Source organism: Xenopus laevis, chromosome 1L, assembly GCF_017654675.1.
Source record: "Xenopus laevis strain J_2021 chromosome 1L, Xenopus_laevis_v10.1, whole genome shotgun sequence".
In the NCBI taxonomy this organism is placed as follows: Eukaryota; Metazoa; Chordata; class Amphibia; order Anura; family Pipidae; genus Xenopus; species Xenopus laevis.
Window position 1 is genome coordinate 117,519,214 of NC_054371.1, and position 19,407 is coordinate 117,538,620.

The 19,407-nt window shown below is 42.4% G+C and overlaps 2 protein-coding genes across 3 annotated transcripts in view; both read right to left on the reverse strand.

Moving 5' to 3' along the window:
• smc2.L (structural maintenance of chromosomes 2 L homeolog) overlaps positions 1-17,451 on the reverse strand; it is a 35,495-nt gene extending 18,044 nt beyond the window's left edge. The window contains exons 1-11 of one of the 2 annotated variants that reach the window (XM_018231781.2): positions 17,279-17,451; positions 15,416-15,594; positions 14,477-14,626; positions 13,573-13,695; positions 13,329-13,367; positions 12,770-12,880; positions 12,519-12,563; positions 11,490-11,723; positions 2,288-2,437; positions 1,260-1,493; positions 853-1,012 (exon numbers count right to left, since the gene is read on the reverse strand). In XM_018231781.2, coding sequence (XP_018087270.1) covers positions 853-1,012; positions 1,260-1,493; positions 2,288-2,437; positions 11,490-11,723; positions 12,519-12,563; positions 12,770-12,880; positions 13,329-13,367; positions 13,573-13,695; positions 14,477-14,626; positions 15,416-15,583 — 1,414 coding nt within the window. In that variant the 5' untranslated portion in view covers positions 15,584-15,594; positions 17,279-17,451. 2 annotated transcript variants of the gene reach the window in all.
• On the reverse strand, positions 7,635-11,446 carry LOC121393604. The gene is made up of 2 exons (XM_041562564.1): positions 10,100-11,446; positions 7,635-9,322 (listed from the first exon to the last, which is right to left on the reverse strand). The coding sequence occupies exon 2, from the start codon at positions 9,127-9,129 to the stop codon at positions 8,098-8,100; it is 1,032 nt and encodes a 343-aa protein (XP_041418498.1). The 5' UTR covers positions 9,130-9,322; positions 10,100-11,446; the 3' UTR covers positions 7,635-8,097.
• Positions 17,452-19,407: the final 1,956 nt, after the last annotated feature.

Here is a 19,407-nt window from a genome sequence, read left to right on the forward strand (position 1 = left end):
ACGGCACACCACCAAGTCATAGTCCTCCTAAAATGTTATTTTTTACACATTGCCATTAAGGAAGGCCCATGTCTTTGCTCTCTTGTAAAAGGTCTCTCGAGGTGAAAATAAGGGAGACAAATATTGTAAACTTTAATTTATATAGCTACAGGTTGGAGTGATATCCCCCCTCTCCCTTTTCCCCCAGCAGCCTAACAATAGAACAATGGGAAGGTAACCAGATAACAGCTCCCTAACACAAGATAACAGCTGCCTGGTAGATCTAAGAACAGGTCCCACTGCATCACATTTAGTTACATTGAGTAGGAGAAACAACAGCCTGACAGAAAGCAGTTCCATCCTAAAGTGCTGGCTCTTTCTGAAAGCACATGACCAGGCAAAATGCCCTGAGATGGCTGCCTAGACAACAATATTACAACTAAAAAAAAATAACACACTTGCTGGTTCAGAAATGACATTTTAAATGGTAGAGTGAATTATTTGCAAACTGTGTAATTTAGAAATAAAAACGACATCATAAAAATCATGACAGAATCAGTTTAATGCTTTGCCATTGCATTATGCTACAGCAGACATATGAAAGATGCTGCATAGCCACTCACAGCCCATGCACCACCCTATTATGGGCCACGAAATAAAGGTACTTGAATAGTGACTTAGTTGAACTTGCTGGGTAGCCTCCAAAAAGCAGAGTAAATGCAAGTAAAAGCTCAAATTAAGCACAGTGGCATCACTTCTGCCCTGATACAACTCAACGATGTGTGGGGAAAAAGTCAAGTGGCAGTTTCCTTTAACACGTGAAAAATAAAAGACTGAGAAAGCAGAACTTTGTTAGGAGCAAAACATACAGACCTTCATAATTAAGTTTTTTCATTTCCACTTCTAATTTCTCTTTGCTCTTCTTTACAGCTTCAAAGGCCTCATTATCTTTCTTGTAACCGCCGTCCATCTTTTTGACTTCTGCCTGTTTGGTCTTAAGTTCTTGCTGAGCATGTTTCAACTTCATTTGAGCCTAAAAAAGTGTATAGCATATAGCAATGGCTTGCAAAAGAAAAACAAAAAAAAAAACAACTCCCTTGGTATCACTAAATAACCCACACCACCTCCAGTCAATAGCTACTTGTTCACACACAAGTTGCACTTAATAAGCAAGAATTATAACAATATACTCTTGGTTTGGTTAGGGTAGCCCCATGTTTATTTGTTTTAAATTAACAAAAGCCCATAAGCAACTGGTATTTAAGTTTAAAAAACCCTACCTGCTTAGCCTCTGTCTCAGCTTTGCTCGTCTCATTCTTGCAAGCCATCATTTGCCCAGCAAGTGTCGCCTCTTCACCATCTTCATTACTTGACAGGCCAGCGGATACAGCATTGAAATGTTGCTGGGCACTAGTGAAAGCCTCTACATCTTTCTGACTTGCTTCTTGCAGAGAGCTCAGACCATCTGTGATTTTCTTTACCTCCTTTTCTTTAGCTGTCAAAACTTTGGCATCCTGTTAACAACCATTAAGTACATTTATTTACATACAATCAATGTCCATTAAGCCCAGCTAATACATTTATGATATTAAAATTCACTTAAGGTAGCCTTAGAAGGCTACAAAACTTCACAATATATTTTTGCGTACAAGAAGAGGGCAAATAAATGCAACACAGACCTGAATGTTGCTGTATTACAAATCCTAACATATTCTTACTTAATATGAAGCGTTTAATAATAGTCCCATAATATCAGGGAGACATTTCTAAAGGAATACTCTCCACAAATACTTGCTCTGCCCCCCCCAATTTAGGATCTCCAGGATCAGCTGCTCGGTGAATAATAGTGTACACCCAGGTGCTAGTTTTTTTTGTTGCATTGTTCTAGCACCTAATAACTATACAGCTCTATGTATGCCCTTCTGACATTTTTACAGTGCAATATCAGAAGGTAATCTTCCTATGCTCAAATTACACTAGTGGGGATGAATCTCACTGAATAATGATATTCTGGCTGTGAGTGCTGAGGGATGCACATTGGACAATCTCAGAGGAGGTTTGAGCCCACATTACATACGGCTATGTTTAAACCACTGAACTGCAGTAGATGCGTAATACATATTCAGAAAGTTTTTTTTATAGTTTGAGCTATAAATGGGTTATTAGTGCTTCCCCAACATAACACCCTACTCCTAAAACTTTACATCGCAAATTGATGACTCATTTTGGAATACTAGTTAGACCAGTTGAAATCTGTAAAAAGGTCAACAGTTCACCTTTAATAATGTAAATAGGACAGACAGCTCACCTCCTCCATACTTTTAACCAACTCTTTGCGTTTCTTCTCTTCAGCTTTCATGTTCTGCTTTTTAAGATCCAATGCACTTTGAACTTTGGTGTCTGCTCTCTGGGCCTCAGAAAGTGCTTCTTCCAGAGACCTAAGGGCCCCTCCAACTTCCTGCAATAAAAGCATTTGCCACTTAGAAATCCTCCTTAATCCCTGCTGTACAGTAAACGAGTTCCTGTATATTAATGGTTGTATCACTAACATCAAGGGTAAGAAAGACATACACATACAAACATACATGTCTGATTCCTGACGAAGGTCCCAGCAAGTGTTGCAAGTGCTGTCCTTCTGCATTGCTTGTGTTTTTTTATATAGGAGTACAGGTTCATTTTGGCATGCCTTACTTTTGATCCAGAATTTACTGGTTCTTTAGAGTAGAACTTCATATAATAACTATTTAAAATCCCTACCACTGCCATACAACATAGACTAGTCTTGTTGTACATGTTGAGAACTGTAGTTATTTCCTGTTAAAACGCAACATTGAACTACCGCAACGTACCAGCCATCTTGTACAACTCAAGTGTATGTGAATAGTATGAAACAGTCAACACAAAAACTGATGCATTAACAGAATATATACACCATTAGCAATGTCCTGCAAGGAGAAGTATTTTAGATTATAGGCTTTATTGAAAAACAAAATCTATATGTTCAAAGCATAAACCCACCTATTTATAGCTATATTGGTACTTGCTATATTGCTAAAATGCTTTCATCAAACAGTACGAGTACCATGTGACTTCACATTAAAGATGCATACTGAAGCCTCTGCCAATCTCTGTGAGGGAAGCTCTAATACTTTTGATCCAAAAACAAGAGAAAGACCCTCTTGAATGCTCCTCATTCAGACCGATTTCCCTTATTAAAGCAGATGCGAAGGTATTGGTTATGCGAGTAGCGCCCCTCCAATATTATTTCCCCGGATCAAGCTGGTTTTATGCCAGGATGCACCACAGATATAACCATACATAGTAAGTTAGGCTGAACTTGTACATGTACACCGAAGAGCTTCTCCAACTACCTGCAATTAAAGCATTTGACATATGCAACAAACCTAGTTAAATTGTAAGTAGACTATTCAATAACATTGCCACAACTCATGACAATTCAGGGACAAGGATGGTAGCCTCACTGGGTAACAAAAAAAGCATTTAGCATTCAGTGGAATGGGAGTACCTTTGGGCCATCACAAAAAGGGTGGGGATAGACCCCACATTTGCTAAGTGGGCTAAAGCACTGTACCACCTTCCCGGTAGCCAGGATCCGCACTAATACAAACATATTAGACACTTTTAAAGTTACTAGGGGCACAAAACAGGAATGTCCATCACCATTACTATTTGCAATAGCCATGGAACCCATGGCCTGCCGTATTAGATCCTCACCAGAGAGGGCTTAAAGTTGGGGGCCATGAAGGAGGTTATAAGCATGTATGCAGATGATACCCTCCTATACCTATTTAACCAGCAACACAAAGTCACACATGCACTGAACATAATTAACACCCTTACAATGTACTCAACGGACTGAAGATAAATTTGTCAAAATCAGTGCTTTTGCCAATTGATCCCCACCCTACCACTGTTCTCTACCAAACCTAAGACCTTGTATGGGTGGATTTCTTCAAATACTTGGATATATGGATACACGCCGACCTGACCAAGTTACAGAAACTTAACATACAGTCCATGTTAAGAGACCAAAAGAGAAATGTGGGCCAATTTGCCACTAACCCTGCTAGGAAGGATAAACTTATTTAAATGAAATTTGATGATTGTACCCAAGTTAACTTACATCTTTAAACAGTCCCAGCTATTGGTACAGTGTTTCGCAAAACTTAAAAGCCACATGTTAACTCTGTGTTGGGCTGGGGCCACTCCTAGGTTAGCCTTTAATACCCTGCAACTACCAACTAATCAAGGCGGCTTTGCAGCACCCAACCTATTTTATATTATAATTAAACACAAATAAGGGAGCACCACCAATCAATTGGGAGAAACAGTAGATGGTGTGCAGGGTTGTAGATGGTCTGCAGGTCCTGAGTTACTGGGTTCTATGATGGGGTGGTGCAACTTTAAGGGTTAGATTTTTTTTTTCTTTCCAATTACAATTTTTATATTATCTGGCATCACAAATGACAGTGGTCAAAAACTGGGAAATATCATTCCACACAAACGCAGCAACAGTTCTGGAGGCACAATTACTGGGGTCATTTTAAGAGCTTAATAATCTACCATAGAGGCACCACCTACACTACAAAGGCCTCCCCTCTGATGAAACAACAGTCAAGGCCTGGCAAATTGCACAAAAGCTCTACCTGGAAACCGGAACACACAAAGTGGAATTAATTAAACCCCTCTCACATTTCTATGCGCAATTATCCAAAGTAGGGTGCACTAAAATTAAAAAAAACTGAAAGCCACATGGCAACAGAACATTCAGAAGATCACAACTGAGGTCTTGGAGGATATTTTCGACAACATTTTTGAAGGTGTAATAAGTAGCAAAGATAAAGAGAGATTTTTGTACTTACCGTTAAATCTTTTTCTCTTGTCCTATATTGGGGGACACAGGCACCGTGGGGATGAAGATCCTGCAGCTGGAGATGGACACTATGTTGCAAAATAAGACTCCTCCTCCTGCTCTGGGCTTCATCCCCTGCCTCCTCCTACAATCCTCAGTTTCAACCGAAGAAGGAGCAAAGCAGCCCAAAACAGAAGAGAAATCAAAAAATAACACCCTCTGAACTAAACATTAGAAAAAATGAATAACCAACGTAATGGAAAAAACGTCACGTGAACCGTGAAAAAACAGTGTCGGAATAGGGAGGGAAAGCCTGTGTCCCCCAATATAGGACAAGAGAAAAAGATTTAACGGTAAGTACAAAAATCTCTCTCTCTCTTGCCTAATTGGGGGACACAGGCACCGTGGGGACATCCCAAAGCTCCCAAAAGGGTGGGACACTGTATGGTAGGAGTCTAGCTAACTGCAGCACAGAGCACCTTCCTCCCAAAAGCAGCATTGGCTGAAGCATGCGTGTGGAGCCTGTAGAAGCGAGTGAAGGTATGAAGGGATGCCCATGTGGCCGCCTTACAGATCTGATCCGCTGAAGCTTGGTGACGGAAAGACCACGAAGTGCTGAGAGAGCGAGTGGAGTGAGCCCTAACCTTGATCGGAGGATCCTTGCCCTTGACAGCGTAAGCTCTGGAAATGACAGACCGGATCCACTTGGCCAAAGTCGTCTTGGTGCCCCTTTTGGGGCCATCAGGGAGAATGAAGAGCGCATCAGTCCTACGAACATGCTCTGTGGCTTTCAGATAGAAGGAAACAGCTCGAACAACATCCAGAGTGTGGAGCTTGTGCTCAATCGGGCCTTTGGGATTTGGGCACAGTGAAGGGACAACAATGTCCTGGTTCAAGTGGAATGCAGATACCACCTTAGGCAAAAAGTCTGGAGTAGGTCGAAGCACCACTTTGTCCATGTGAAGGACTGTGAAAGGCGATTTGCAGGAAAGAGCCGCAAGCTCCGAAACTCTCCTAGCAGACGTGATCGCCAACAGGAACAACACCGTTAAAGCCCAGAGATGAGAATTCAGGTGGACAACCGGACCCTGAGTGAGGAGGTCTGGCCGTTGAGGAAGACGGAAGGGACTGTCCGCGGCCATGGCGATGAGATCTGCGAACCAGGCCCTGCGTGGCCAGAAGGGTGCCACCAAGATAGTCTGGGTTCCTTCTCGTTTTATCTTTTTGATCACCTTTGGTAGGAGTGCCAGAGGGGGGAAGATGTAAACTCTGGTGAAGTTCCACGGAATCACTAGGGCGTCCACCGCGTGAGCCAAGGGGTCGAGGCTCCTGGAGACGAAGGACGGAACCTGCCGGTTGGCCCTGGACGCCATGAGGTCGATGTCTGGGAGGCCCCACCTTGCCACAATGAGTCGGAACACCTCGTGGTGGAGGCTCCATTCCCCGTGGTCGATTGTTTGTCTGCTCAGGTAGTCCGCCAACCAATTGTCCACCCCGGGTATGTGGACCGCCGAGATGGCGGGGACGTTGTTCTCCGCCCAAGTGAGAATCTCCCGAGCCTCCCTGAGAGCCGCAAGACTTCTTGTGCCTCCCTGATGATTTATGTAGGCTACGGCCGTCACGTTGTCGGACTGGATTCTTACAGGGTGACCCCGGAGTACTGTCTCCGTGCGTTCCAGGGAGTAGCGGATCGCCCTGAGCTCCAGAAGGTTGATGGGCAGGCGCCGTTCCTCCGGAGTCCATAGACCCTGTACTGTGGTTTGATCTATGACGCCTCCCCACCCTCGAAGACTGGCATCCGTGGTGAGAATCTTCCAGTGATGAGGTGGAAAGGGTTTTCCCCCCGTCGTTCGAAGTGGGTGAAGCCACCAATGGAGAGAGAGGAGTACTCGACTGGGAATGGAGATCTTGCGATCGAGGTTGACCCGGTCCCTGCGCTGGTGCAGAAGGATGGTGTGTTGAAGTGGTCTGGTGTGGGACTGAGCATACGGGATGGCCGGGAAGGATGCCACCATCGTGCCCAAAGTCTGCATTGCAGATCGAAGGGGAACCTTGTTGGATCCCATGAGGGATCTGATCCGAGTCTGGAGGGTCTGGACCTTGTCTTGCGGTAGAAATGCTCTCCCCTGCCTGGAGTCCAGGATCAGGCCGAGGTATTGTATTGATTGAGACGGGTGGAGGTTCGACTTGTTGAAGTTGATCGTCCAGCCCAGAGATGTCAGGGTCTGGAGAACTTGAGATGTGTGCAGATGAGCCAGAGAGGCGGTCTGACCCTTGACGAGTAGATCGTCTAAATAGGGAATGACAGGGATGCCTTTGAGTCTGAGTTCCTCCAATGCTGCCGCCATGACTTTGGTGAAGGTGCGTGGAGCTGACGAGAGGCCGAAGGGCAGAGCCACGAACTGCCAATGATTCCCGTCCACGAAGAATCTGAGGAAGCCGTGATGAGCTGGGTGAATAGGTATATGGAGATATGCGTCCTTGATGTCGATGACTGTCATGAACTCGTTCTCCTCCATGGAGGCAAGGACTGATGGTATTGACTCCATTTTGAAATGGCACCGTTTGACGAAGGGGTTGAGGTCCTTCAGGTCTAGGACGGGTCTGAGGGAGCCGTCCTTTTTGGGGACCATGAAGAGGTTGGAATAGTAGCCCCTTCCCTTGGAGTGTGGTGGGACAGGTTGAATGGTGCCCTCCTTGGCCAGGTCTTGTATGACGGAAAGGAATTTGGTTCTGTCGGGAGCCTTGGCCGGCAGTCTGGATACGAAAAATCGGTGAGGGGGCGTGTGAGAAAAGACTATCAAAAGTCCTTGGGAAACGACCCGAAGGACCCACTGATCCCGAATCTTGTTGTGCCAAACCTCTCGAAAGGATTTGAGTCGGCCTCCTAAGGGAATCCCTTCGGGAGGGGGCACACCTTCATGCGGTGTGGGGTTTTTCTTGTGAGGGCTTGGAGGTAGGCTTGGAAGAGGACCAGGGCTGTCTTTGTTTGCCCTGAAATCGGGAGCGAAAGTTGGAGTTGGACTTATCGGATTGCGTCTTCGACCTTTGTCCTTGCTTGAAGGGACGAAAAAAGGGTCTCCTCTTGAAGGGGGGTCTCTTGGGTCTAGTTTGTGGGAGGAGCGTGCTCTTTCCCCCAGTCGCCTGAGAAATGATCTTATCCAGTTCGGCCCCGAAGAGGAGTTTACCTTGAAAGGGGATGCTGACTAGGGAGCGTTTGGAGGTTAGGTCAGCAGACCAGGACTTTAGCCACAAGCGGCTACGGAGTGGGCTGAAGCTTGAGCCACCAACCTTGCTGCATCGAGTGCTGCGTCTCCGATGTAGGTAGTAGCGTCAGCTATTTGTGAAAGGATGTTGTCAGTAGTAGGATCTTCGGATCCTATGAGTTGTGCCGCCTGTTCCACCCAGACTTCCATGGCCTTAGCCATCCAGGCGATAGCGAAGATGGGCCGGAAGGCCGAGCCAGAGGCGGTGAAGGAGGACTTGCAGAACCCCTCCAGACGCTTGTCTATGGGATCTTTGAAAGCGGCCGCATCGGCGACAGGAATGGTGGTATTTCTGGATAATCTGGAAACCGGAGGATCGACTGCAGGAGGGGAGGACCAGAGATCAATGCACTCCTTAGGAAAAGGGTATGTCTGCGTGAAACGTTTGGAGAGTTGCACTCTGTGATCAGGGTTTTTCCATTGGGACTTGATGATGTCATCAAGCTGTTCGTATGCGGGGAATAGGCATGAACTTTTCTTGTGTCGCTTAAAGATGTTCTTTGCCGGCTCGATCGAGGGAGAGTCATCCTCTATGTTGAGCGTGTTCAGGACAGCTTGGATAAGTCCTTCCACTTCCCCTTGAGTTCTGGGAGTGTCTATGTCGGGATCAGGGAGGTCCTGATCGGAGTCCTCGGCTGATAGGACCTGGCCTTCCTCGTCAGAAGGGGAGGGGTGTTCCCCAGGGGAGTCCGGAGGGGAAGGGGGGGGGCGTTTGTTCTTCCCCAGGCGGAGTTGAGAATGAGAAGGTTGGGATAAGTGTTCCAGAACTTTGTCTAGGGTCTCGGGTATGCGGGCCAAATGTTGAATGCCTGCGAGTGAGAGGGAAATAGCCCTAAGTAGATCTGGATCCGAAGTACTAGCCTGAGGTAGGGGTGGTAAATCGGAGTTTCTGCAGGCCCCACACAATGAGTCAGCCGAGGCTGAAGAAAATTTAGTTTTACAATTTGAGCAGGCTAAAAAAAGAGACCTGAGGGTGAGCTTGAGCTGAGGACTTAGAGGTCCTGGGCTCATCTGCCTTGTTAGCCATATTGCTCCTTCGTGGGAAACTGGCAGGAGTAATGGGAAAAAATCCCAGTCAATTACTTAAACCCCCTTTGTTTTTTTTGTTTTTTTGTTTGTTTTTTTTTATTATGAGGCAGGGGAATCGGCCTCCGTTAGATGAAGCAGAGGTATGGCTGTGGGATAGTCTCCAGGCAAGAAAGGTCTGTGGAGAAAACAGCAGAAGTAAGATGGGAGCCCTGGGGGTCCATTTACCCTGTAAATAGCAGCCATAGTCATCAGCCCAATCCAGCACAAACACAAGCCATATGCAGAGGCATAAGCATTCTATGTACTAATAAATGGAGTGTAAACACTATTTAGATAGCATAATGTATCTATATATATATATATATATCTATATATATATATCTATATATATATATCTATATATATATAGATAGACATGTATAAAAAAATATCCAGGTAAAAGGTGGCATGGAGAGGAGTTACAGATCCGTTCTATAAGCAAGAGAATATGCACGTTCCCCCATGAAGGGAGGGTAGGCAGAGGCGCATGAGGAAGGAGCGCGAGAGCTTACAGAGAGGGGCTGAGAGAGAGAGTAATATGTGTAGAGAATATATGTGCCATATCTCCGTAGTCGCAGAACGATTTTACCTGAGCAGAGGAGAGCCGGAGTAGAGTGCGCGCCTTCCTCTCAGGAACCGCTAGCATCCGTGTGCGCCTGGCGGGAGAGTGACCGGAAGAGAAGGGGAGGGAGGAAGGGGGATGGAACGCAAGTGCGTTCCACTGGGGAAAAAAGGCGCGCATTCCTAAAACAGAGGATAGGAAAGGGGGAGGATGGTGGAACGCATGCGTTCCACCAGGAAATGGCGGTAGATGAGGGAAAAAGAGAGCGGAGTAAGAGAAGAGCCGCAGATAGAGAGGGAGCTATTCAAGCAGGCTCTTGACTAGGGAGTAAGATAAAAAATAGGTACTCACCTACAGAAAGACAGCCAGCTGAGCCCTGTGGATAACTTCCCCTGTGGATAAGAGACACACATATAAATATATATATGCACAGGTGTGAAATATATATGTATATGTGAGCTATTATACCGTTATACACCCAGGTGGATGTAAACCGCTGATGCAGACCTCCGTAGAGCGGGAAAGCAGCGTAGGGGATGAGGAGCCAGCCTGCAGACCTCCGGAGAGCGGGAAGGCTAAAGGGCAATGAAGATCAGCTGGAGAGGCGCTTGAATAAATCAGTGGCCCCTGGGTGTGGCGTGATCTTAGACCTGAGGCCCTGATCAGTGCTCCAGCCACTAGACTTGAAAAAAGTGTGTCGTCTCCTTCTGAGGACACTAAAAGAAACTGAGGATTGTAGGAGGAGGCAGGGGATGAAGCCCAGAGCAGGAGGAGGAGTCTTATTTTGCAACATAGTGTCCATCTCCAGCTGCAGGATCTTCATCCCCACGGTGCCTGTGTCCCCCAATTAGGCAAGAGAAAATGACATTATGTACACCGAACTTACCTTACCCCTCAACGGTTACACAAAATTAATCCACTGCTAAGTTAAGAATGTCCCAGGTGTCAGCACTTCCCAACTGAATTCTTTCACATGACTTGGGAATGCCCAATAGTTTAAATATTTTTGAAAGAGGTAACTCAGATAATAAGGGGGAAAACAGATAGACCACTGCCGATGGAACCCAGTGTACTGCTACTCAACCAGTTGGAAGACATGTCCCCAAGTCGTGCTCAACGTACACTGGTAACTATACTCTGTATGTATGCAAAGAAAGCAATTGCCATACATTGGAAATCTGGAATGGGGCCAACAGTGAAAAGCTGGGAACAGCCAATTGAGAAATCTATACCTTTGTATAAGCTCACATGCATGAGAAGAGGCTGCCCGGAAAAATTTAATACGTTTTGGGATTTATGAATTGATGTAGAACCTGACGTAGGCTCTCCTGATCGTATGTAGCCACCACATATTAAAAGGAAAAGTAAATATAAGTAAAATAAAATTATAAATGAACAAAAAACAAGGCTCTCACCATTCACAAGTAGTGAGGAAAAAACGCATTAGGGAAAACTGTCATTTCAGATATGTACACTACAACGTTTTGTCAATAGTACAAGATGTATACAGAGATGTTCTCTTTTTTTGTATTGCCTTTATGTTTTCTTTCAACACTGCCCTCTAGGAACAACAGCTGTTAGTAAGACACCAACTTGTTATGGTTATTATGTAAAGTTTAATGAAAGTGTAGCAATCTTGCAAACAAGAAATGTTCTTATTATTTTGTATGTAATGCAATTTGAATAATGGATTACGAAATAAATAGAAAAAAAAAAAAATGCATACTGAAAATGACCATACCTGATCTCTCATCTTCTCCAGCTCTGCAATTTCTTTTCCCAGTTCTTTCACTTTCCGCTCATTCTCTGCCATTGTGTCCTGAAGTTTCAAAATAGAGTCCTGCATTTCCTTTAACTCTTCTGCAGATCGAACTTTAGTTTCCTCAGCACAAACAAACTGATAGGCAACATAGAGGCGGCTCAAGTGTTCAATCTCCCGCATGATCTTTTGGTATTCCAAATAAGAAGACCTTTCCTATGGAAGCAACATTGTGGGCATCTTATAATTAACAGTTACTTCACTTTTTAATGTGCAAATTCAATAGCAAATGTTTACCAGTCTAATAATTGTCAACCAACAAATGCCATGTCATACTGTTACTGGATCCAGATAAGTTAAGGTCCATCATCATTGGCCCAGGCCTACTTAAAGTGCAGCATGCTCTGGCCACTACACATACAAAATATAAAAAGAAAAAAGTTGCCATTGAAGGCCTGAATGCTTACATTTTCCTACTGATTTCTGCTTAGTATAGGACAATATCTAAGCAATACCCAAGATATTTTCATGGCATTACATAATTTAGGAGTATGAGGTACTTCTTCCTGCTGCTGTGTCTAGATTTCCATAACTGTTCATACTTCCTACATCAGTTCACAACCTTCACCAGCCTTGCTAGGCCAAAGCTGGCTATTTGAATCTGGATTAAAACAATTTGATCGCAACCAACAAAGATTGAGCGCCATGATCAGGAGTAAAACACTAGCAGAGAATAGTTCTGTAACATAGGCTTTATGATTGGTATTGGGGGGGAGGGTGTGGGATCAAAAGATGTAACCAGACAATTGGAAAATAAAAAAGTCTTAAGCAAGGCACAAACTGTGTGCTTTACCATTATCACCTTCAGAGAAGCAATGAATTCAATGTGTAAGATTTCAATGCATACAAAGGAATCGGGGGGGGTTATGGACCCCTTAAAATTAAATATGAAAACATTTTGTAGTAACAAGTCTGTGTAGATAAAGCATTCATTTGTAGCAGTTTTCTTACCTCTTTTAGTTTATGTATTGTGGGGGTAATCTCTTCCTCCAGAATCTACAAATAAAAACAGAGAATTGCTTATTGCATGCTATTACATACATAGCAGTCCAGCAACATATTGCATGGATGGAGTAACTTATTTCATGAAGACGTTTTAGGCTAACAAGCTAAGAAAAGATTCTGTCTGGCATAGCCTTAAATAAAGAAGTCAAAATATACATAATCGGTGTCCTTGTACAAAACAGAACATTATACATTACCGTCTGAATCTCTTTGAGCTTGGCTTCCTTTTTCTCAATAGTTTTTTGCGCAGCAATTTTCTTGCATTCATACATCCTTGTACCAGCTGCTTCTTCAATCATAGCTAGAATCTGTGCATTAGTTAAAACAAAGATGTACATGTATATTACTTTCTCTTCCCTGCTGTTCCATCAGTGCAATGACTTGCAGCACCACAGTGAAAAATAAAACTGCCACACTATTAGCCTACATGCAAGATCAACATGTTGTCAAGGTACTTATGTAGGGGAACATGATCAATGCAGCAAACAACGTTCTGCTGGGTGGTTTGTACGGCAGGGAATTAAATTATCAGCCATTCTGATTATGTTGAAGTACAACCCAAAGCACCTCACCAACATCACAAGACTGGAAAAGCAATGCTGGGAATTGCAGCTCATCCTCATCTGGAGGGGAGCAATATCTCCATAAGGTCAGAAAAGATGGTGATATTTTACAGATTATATAATAGTCAGTATTTGCAATGTATCCCTAAGTATATCAACTAGAAAATTATTCAACTCAAAATGATATCAGTACCTCAGGTGGCTTCATATTCAAGACTTTGGTTATTCGACCCTACAGGAGATAAAGTAGAAATGTTGACAATATAAACCATCTCTAAATGAAAACATCTTGCGGAGACAATAATGAAAAGATTTACAAAAATCTACAAAACGGATTTACAGCTGGATATTACATGTATCTGGTCTTCACAAGTTTATACAGTGATTTTAACATCATAAAGTATGCTGTACAAGGGGCAATAATGAAAACAAATTACCTGCATGATGAGAAAATGAGGATTGTTTACATTGAGCCCAACTGAACAGAAAAGATCCTGAACACGAGTGTTATTGGCATTTACACCGTTGATAAGATATTTATTCCTTCCACCAATGACAACCTTTGAAATAAGTAAAGTTTCAATAACACAATATAGAACACTGGAAATAATACAAAAATATTTACAAACAGATCAGTTACAAACTAAAAATCTAGTAACATCTCTGAGTTAAAGTACATTGTTTTATTGTAGTTCACACAGAAAGATCTAAGTGCAGTATCATTCAATCTTTTTTAAACCTGAATGCAAAAAGTTATGCAGTCATGCAACTACCGATTCCAGTGCCAAACTGCACAGTTTCACTTGCCTTAAAGGGCAACCATAACGATCAGTTTTTTTCCCCCCACTAGGTACAGAAGTCATGTGCAGACCTACTTTCCACAGCAACTTTACTTTTTTTCTGAGACTACCAGTATATTCCTCTGAAAGAATACTGCACTGTTTGTAGCTCTTGGAACAGTAGAGGAGGGGAAAACTATGAGTTTAAGTAGGCGATAGTGAATATTAAAATATGATTTCAGATATCAAGAAAGCTTTTTCAAGTTTCAAAAAACTTTTTGGGAGTGTGCAATCAGCTTTTATTTTATTGTCTCACTCTGAGTTGCTGTTTGGGCTCTCTCTTTTATTTGTACCTCAGTCTCTCACTATTGGGTGTGAGGGGATCTATCATAGGCTGTAACTTAACAAGATAGTTAATCTAGCCTGCCAAAAGGCTACAGAGATGGTTTTAACAGCAATTTAATTGTTATTATTTAGCCAAAAATGTAGTACAAGGGATAATGGGCAAATTACAATGTTTCAAAGCCATTTCTCAGGAAGAGGTTAGCATAGAGATCTTTACCTGTCTTGTCACAGTAATTTCATCATGTGCCTCAAATCCCAGAGGACTCTGCTTTTTATCGTAATTATCGAAAGTAATAGAAACTGTGGCTTTGGTAATCCCAGCCTGTCCATTTTTATACACAAGATCTTGCAGATTGGAAGCTCTCACCTATGGGAAACATGAACATTAAAGGAGACAGTCAATTTTTTTTTCTCTAATTAATGTACCCCCCTACTACTACAAAAAAATGAGTTGTCATAGTTTGATAAGTAACATGAAGTTGTTTTACCTAGATAAAACATTTACAAAGTCAGCTGCACAGAGAACTGTTCTTCTCAGTGTAAAGGCTGAACTGAGCTTTGGGCCTGTTTTGGTGTTTGCCTCCAGAAACAGACATTCCTTTAAATGTGAATGGTGTGCACTGAGCAGCCAGCCCACATAACAAAAGTATAGATTAAAAGCTAAATAAGAGAGGGGGTATAGAACGTACACAGTTAGGCAGTGTCACTTATGTAAAACTGCTTAGAAGGAAGGCACATCCTCTGCTCTTATTGGCTGTACTTGAAGCAGATCTCTGTTAGCTGTTCTAACAGTACTCTGCTAATTAAGCTCCGAGGGCCGGCGGCAGCCTTGCACTATGCCACAGACCAAACATAGGACATGAAGGAAACAGGCAGTGCTTAACAGGTTTTTTTTGAGTTTTGTATTTTTTTGTATACAAAAAAATATACTACCTTCAATTTTTAGTTTTGTGTAATAAAATTAGACACACAATAAACTTAAGGTGTATGTCCCCTTTAACTCACAAGCCTTCCTTAAAATATGGCAAAAACATAAATGAAAACAAAATACAACTAACAATATATTCTTATGATGAGTGTACAAATACTACAGGAACTAAATAATTTTGCAAACGTTTCCACTTCTCAGTTAAACCATGAAAAATATAAAATGTACCTGTGTCAGGTTGGAAATGCCAAGAAGGAAACAAATGGAATCCAGAATATTAGACTTGCCACTGCCATTCAACCCAGTGATAGCATTAAACAAGGGGTCAAAGCCATTGATCTCGGTCCTCTGGGCATAGGATTTGAAGCCATCAATTATAATTGATTTGACATGCATCTTCTTTACTCCTGTTGTATAATTGAAAAAAAAAAAAAGGCTTTTGGAATTACTTCTGTTATTTTTAATTGCTTGTTTATACACTGGTGGAATTCATGGGCACCAAAACATAATAAACAAATGTTAATAAAGGAGCACTTATCAGTAATGCACTTTTAAGGGTAAGGACACAATGGGAAATTAGGGGAGATTTAGTCGCCCAGTGACTAATCGCCTCTTCTTTGGGGCGACTAATCTCTCCGAACTGCTTACTCCTGTTAGAAAGAAAAATTGCCTGCGGCATGGCACTTGCGGCACTTCGTTTTCCGAAGTCGCCTGAAGTTTCCTCGTGGGACAACTTCGGAAAACGAAGGGCTGCAAGTGCCATGCCACAGGCGATTTTACATTCTAGCAGGCAGAAGCAGTTCAGGGACATTAGTAGTCCCAAAGAGGAGGCGATTAGTTGCCGGGCGATTAAATCTCCCCAAATCTCCCAGTGTGACCTTACCCTAAAGGGGTTGTTCACCTTGAAATTAACTTTTAGTATGACGCAGAGATTGATATTCTGAGACAATTTCCAGTTGGTTTTCATTTTTTATGATTTGTGGTTTTGAGTTATTTAGCTTTTTATTCAGCAGCTCTCCAGTTTGCCATTTCAACAACCTGGCTGCTAGGGTCCAAATTACCCCAGCAACCATGCACTGTTTTGAATAAGAAACTGGAATATGAATAGGAGAGGGCCTGACAAGTAATAAAAAGTAGTAATAACAAATGTGAAGCCATAGGGGTATATTTATCAATATAGAGATCGCCACAGTCCTCTAGAGTGAAATTCCGCCACTCTCCATTCATTTCTATGGGATATCGAAAGGCTTATTTATCAAAGGATGAACTTTCACTTTCTCTAACTTCACTCTTTGATAAATATACCCCTTAGAGAGCATTTGCTTTTTAGATGGTGTCAGTGACCTCCATGTGAAAGTTGAAGAAGTCAGAAGAAGGCGGCAAATAATTCAAAAACAATGAAAAAAATAAAGGATAATTGAACAGATGCTTAGAATTAGCCATTCTATAACATACTAAGTTAATGGAAAGGTGAACCTGAATATATTTAGGGACAGATGAAGGTTGAGGGAAAAGTATCTATCTTGTCATATTCCAACTAATATATTACATAGACATGATCCAGCTTTCTTGCCACCAAACATTGTTGGGGTCTGCAACAGAAGATTCAGGTCTGTTATCCTCTCCATATTACTGCAACACAATCCATGTTAATAGTCTAGCAGAATTTAACAATAACAATGGGTACAGTTTACTCCCCAAAGTCTCAGGGAATTCACTTTTCAGAGACATGTGTCTATGATTAGCAGCAATCAAATGCAACAATAGATCTCTAGGGCTAGAGATCCCCACTCCCAGGCCTGGCATGAGGGATGGAGGGGACTATAAGAGATGCGCTGCTGTGTCAGGAAGCTGGGACAGTACAATGGTTATTACATAGGTTGGCTGTAATAATATGAACAACAATAATAATAATAAAAAAAGCAGAATCATCTGCGTCTCTCTCTCAAAAGGCAATACTATACATAAGCATTATCATTGGTAATAGAATGAAATATATCCAATGATAACGTTCAGTCCGTGTATGTATATCAATCCGATGGGCTGCAATGCATACTGCAATTACATAAAATCCTATCACAAACAACGTACCTTATCACTTATATATATATCAATATCCAGCGCGCGCACGTATTGTAATGACAGTCACTTACACACAGGTATAACAGCAAGTTCTTCAGCGGCTCCAATTCCAGACAAGTTGTTTTGGCGCCCTGTAGCACAAGCAGGCGTTGTGAATTCGAAACAGTCTGTTTACGTAGAACGCCTGATACCGCGGGGAAACCTTTTTAGTTCTGCGTATTGTACATGAGGCAGCGGTGAAATATGAAGTTGCAGAATGACGACAAAATATAGATTACAGTTCACTGCGAGTTCAAATGGATATTTTTTAATAGTTTAATAGTTATCGTGATTATTTTTGTCAGGCGTAATATTAGACATACTGAAAACAGGGTCTTGAACAAGGACCCTAGGGGCGGGCAGAAAATTTGAATCACAGTCGTCTTGCACGTAAGCGTAGTGAGGCAGCGAGTGTATCACGTGGCCAATGACAAGGCGTTTCTGGCGTGGCCATGTGTGAAAAGGGCAGCTTCCCACTAGTTATAACTTAGAGCAGTGATCCCCAACCAGTAGCTCGCGAGCAACATGTTGCTCTCCAACCCCTTGGATGTTGCTCCCAGTGTCCTCAAAGCAGAAGCTTATTTTTGAATTCCAGGCTTGGAAGCAAGTTTTAATTGAATAATTACCAAGTATAGTACCAAGTAGAGCCTCTTGTAGGCTGCCAGTCCACATAGGGGCAACCAAAGAGCCAATCACCGCCCTTATTTGGCACCCCAAGGGACTATTTTATGCTTGTGTTGCTCTCCAACTCTTTTTACATTTGAATGTGGCTCACGGGTAAAAAAAGGTTGGGGACCCCTGACTTAGAGAAATGGATGTGCTTTTTAGTGTCCCTGATATCCAGGGAGAGTAACTTGTCTGTGGAAGTCCCAATTATTGTAAATGTGCTTGTTTTTGCAAAACTATAATGGAGAGAGAGAAAATATAGAAACGTTTCAGTCTTATGGTGAGAAGGGACTCATAAATAACCATAAAACAATTATACCAATTTTAACGATATTGTAAATTATATTGTTAAAATTGACTGGAAACCATTAATACCTGTAATTGCAAACCCATATCTAAGGATACGCATTCCTCCTAACATTTGAAAAATGTAATGAGGGTTAAAAAAAATATAAAAAAAAGTTCTGCTGTGGGTAGGGCGATGACATGTATTTGGCCACGCCCATTTTATGGCCACATCCCCTAAATATGTACATTTTACAAAATTTGGCAGGTTATGGAAAGTTTGAACACATTTCTGGGAGTTTTATGTGTTATTACAGTTTTTCCTAATAAAGGTGAAATTGCCCTTTAAGCTGCAACTCACAGTTTCCCCAAGAGACCTGCTTATCTTATTAGTTACAATTGTATCTAAGTGCAGGTGCGGCATATTATGGGCTCTCTGCCAAAAGCTTCTTATTTAATTAAGCTTTAGAAACAATGTATCGTCAGTGCAGGAGATCAAAGGGAAATGCGGACATTTCAGTAACAAACCGGGACTGTCCCTCAGAAAACAGGACAGCGGCTCTACATACATAAATGCTGTTGGAAAGTATGAACTCCAATAGTGATTTGTCTGTGGAAATTCCAATTCTCGTAAATGTTATATATATAAATGTCCAGATAAGTACCCGCACTCTTCCTCCAATTTTGATCGAGGGTGCTATGGTCAAAATAAATACGTTAGTCTTCAAAATGGACCGGCACACCAAGCTTTCAAGTGTTCAGTTACAGACAAGTCAGGAACCTAAGAGAAAGTCTAAGTCCGTCTGACCCCACTGACAAATATAGGGCTAATCCAAAACAACATTTTTTGACACAGCACCCCGGGGTATATAAATGCAGTGGCTGTGTTTAATGCAGCAGCCTAATCATAGGGGACAGTTTCACCCACCCCCAAACAGGCAAAAAATATGCCGTCAAACAAAGAATGACTGTACAACTTCCATGGTCATTTATATCATTAAATGCCCTTGTGGATTAATATATTGTGGGAAAACCATTAGGCAATTCAAAGAGCGTATGAGCATGCATAGGTCCAGTATCAGGGCAGCCCTTAACCCTGAAAAAGATGACAAAGAAAAAAAGAAAAAACAGGACATATCGCAACAACT

What these genes read in the sequence shown, in the direction of transcription:
- LOC121393604 (XM_041562564.1), bottom strand. Translation starts at nt 9,129, where the DNA reads ATGAGCCCAGGACCTCTAAGTCCTCAGCTCAAGCTCACCCTCAGGTCT.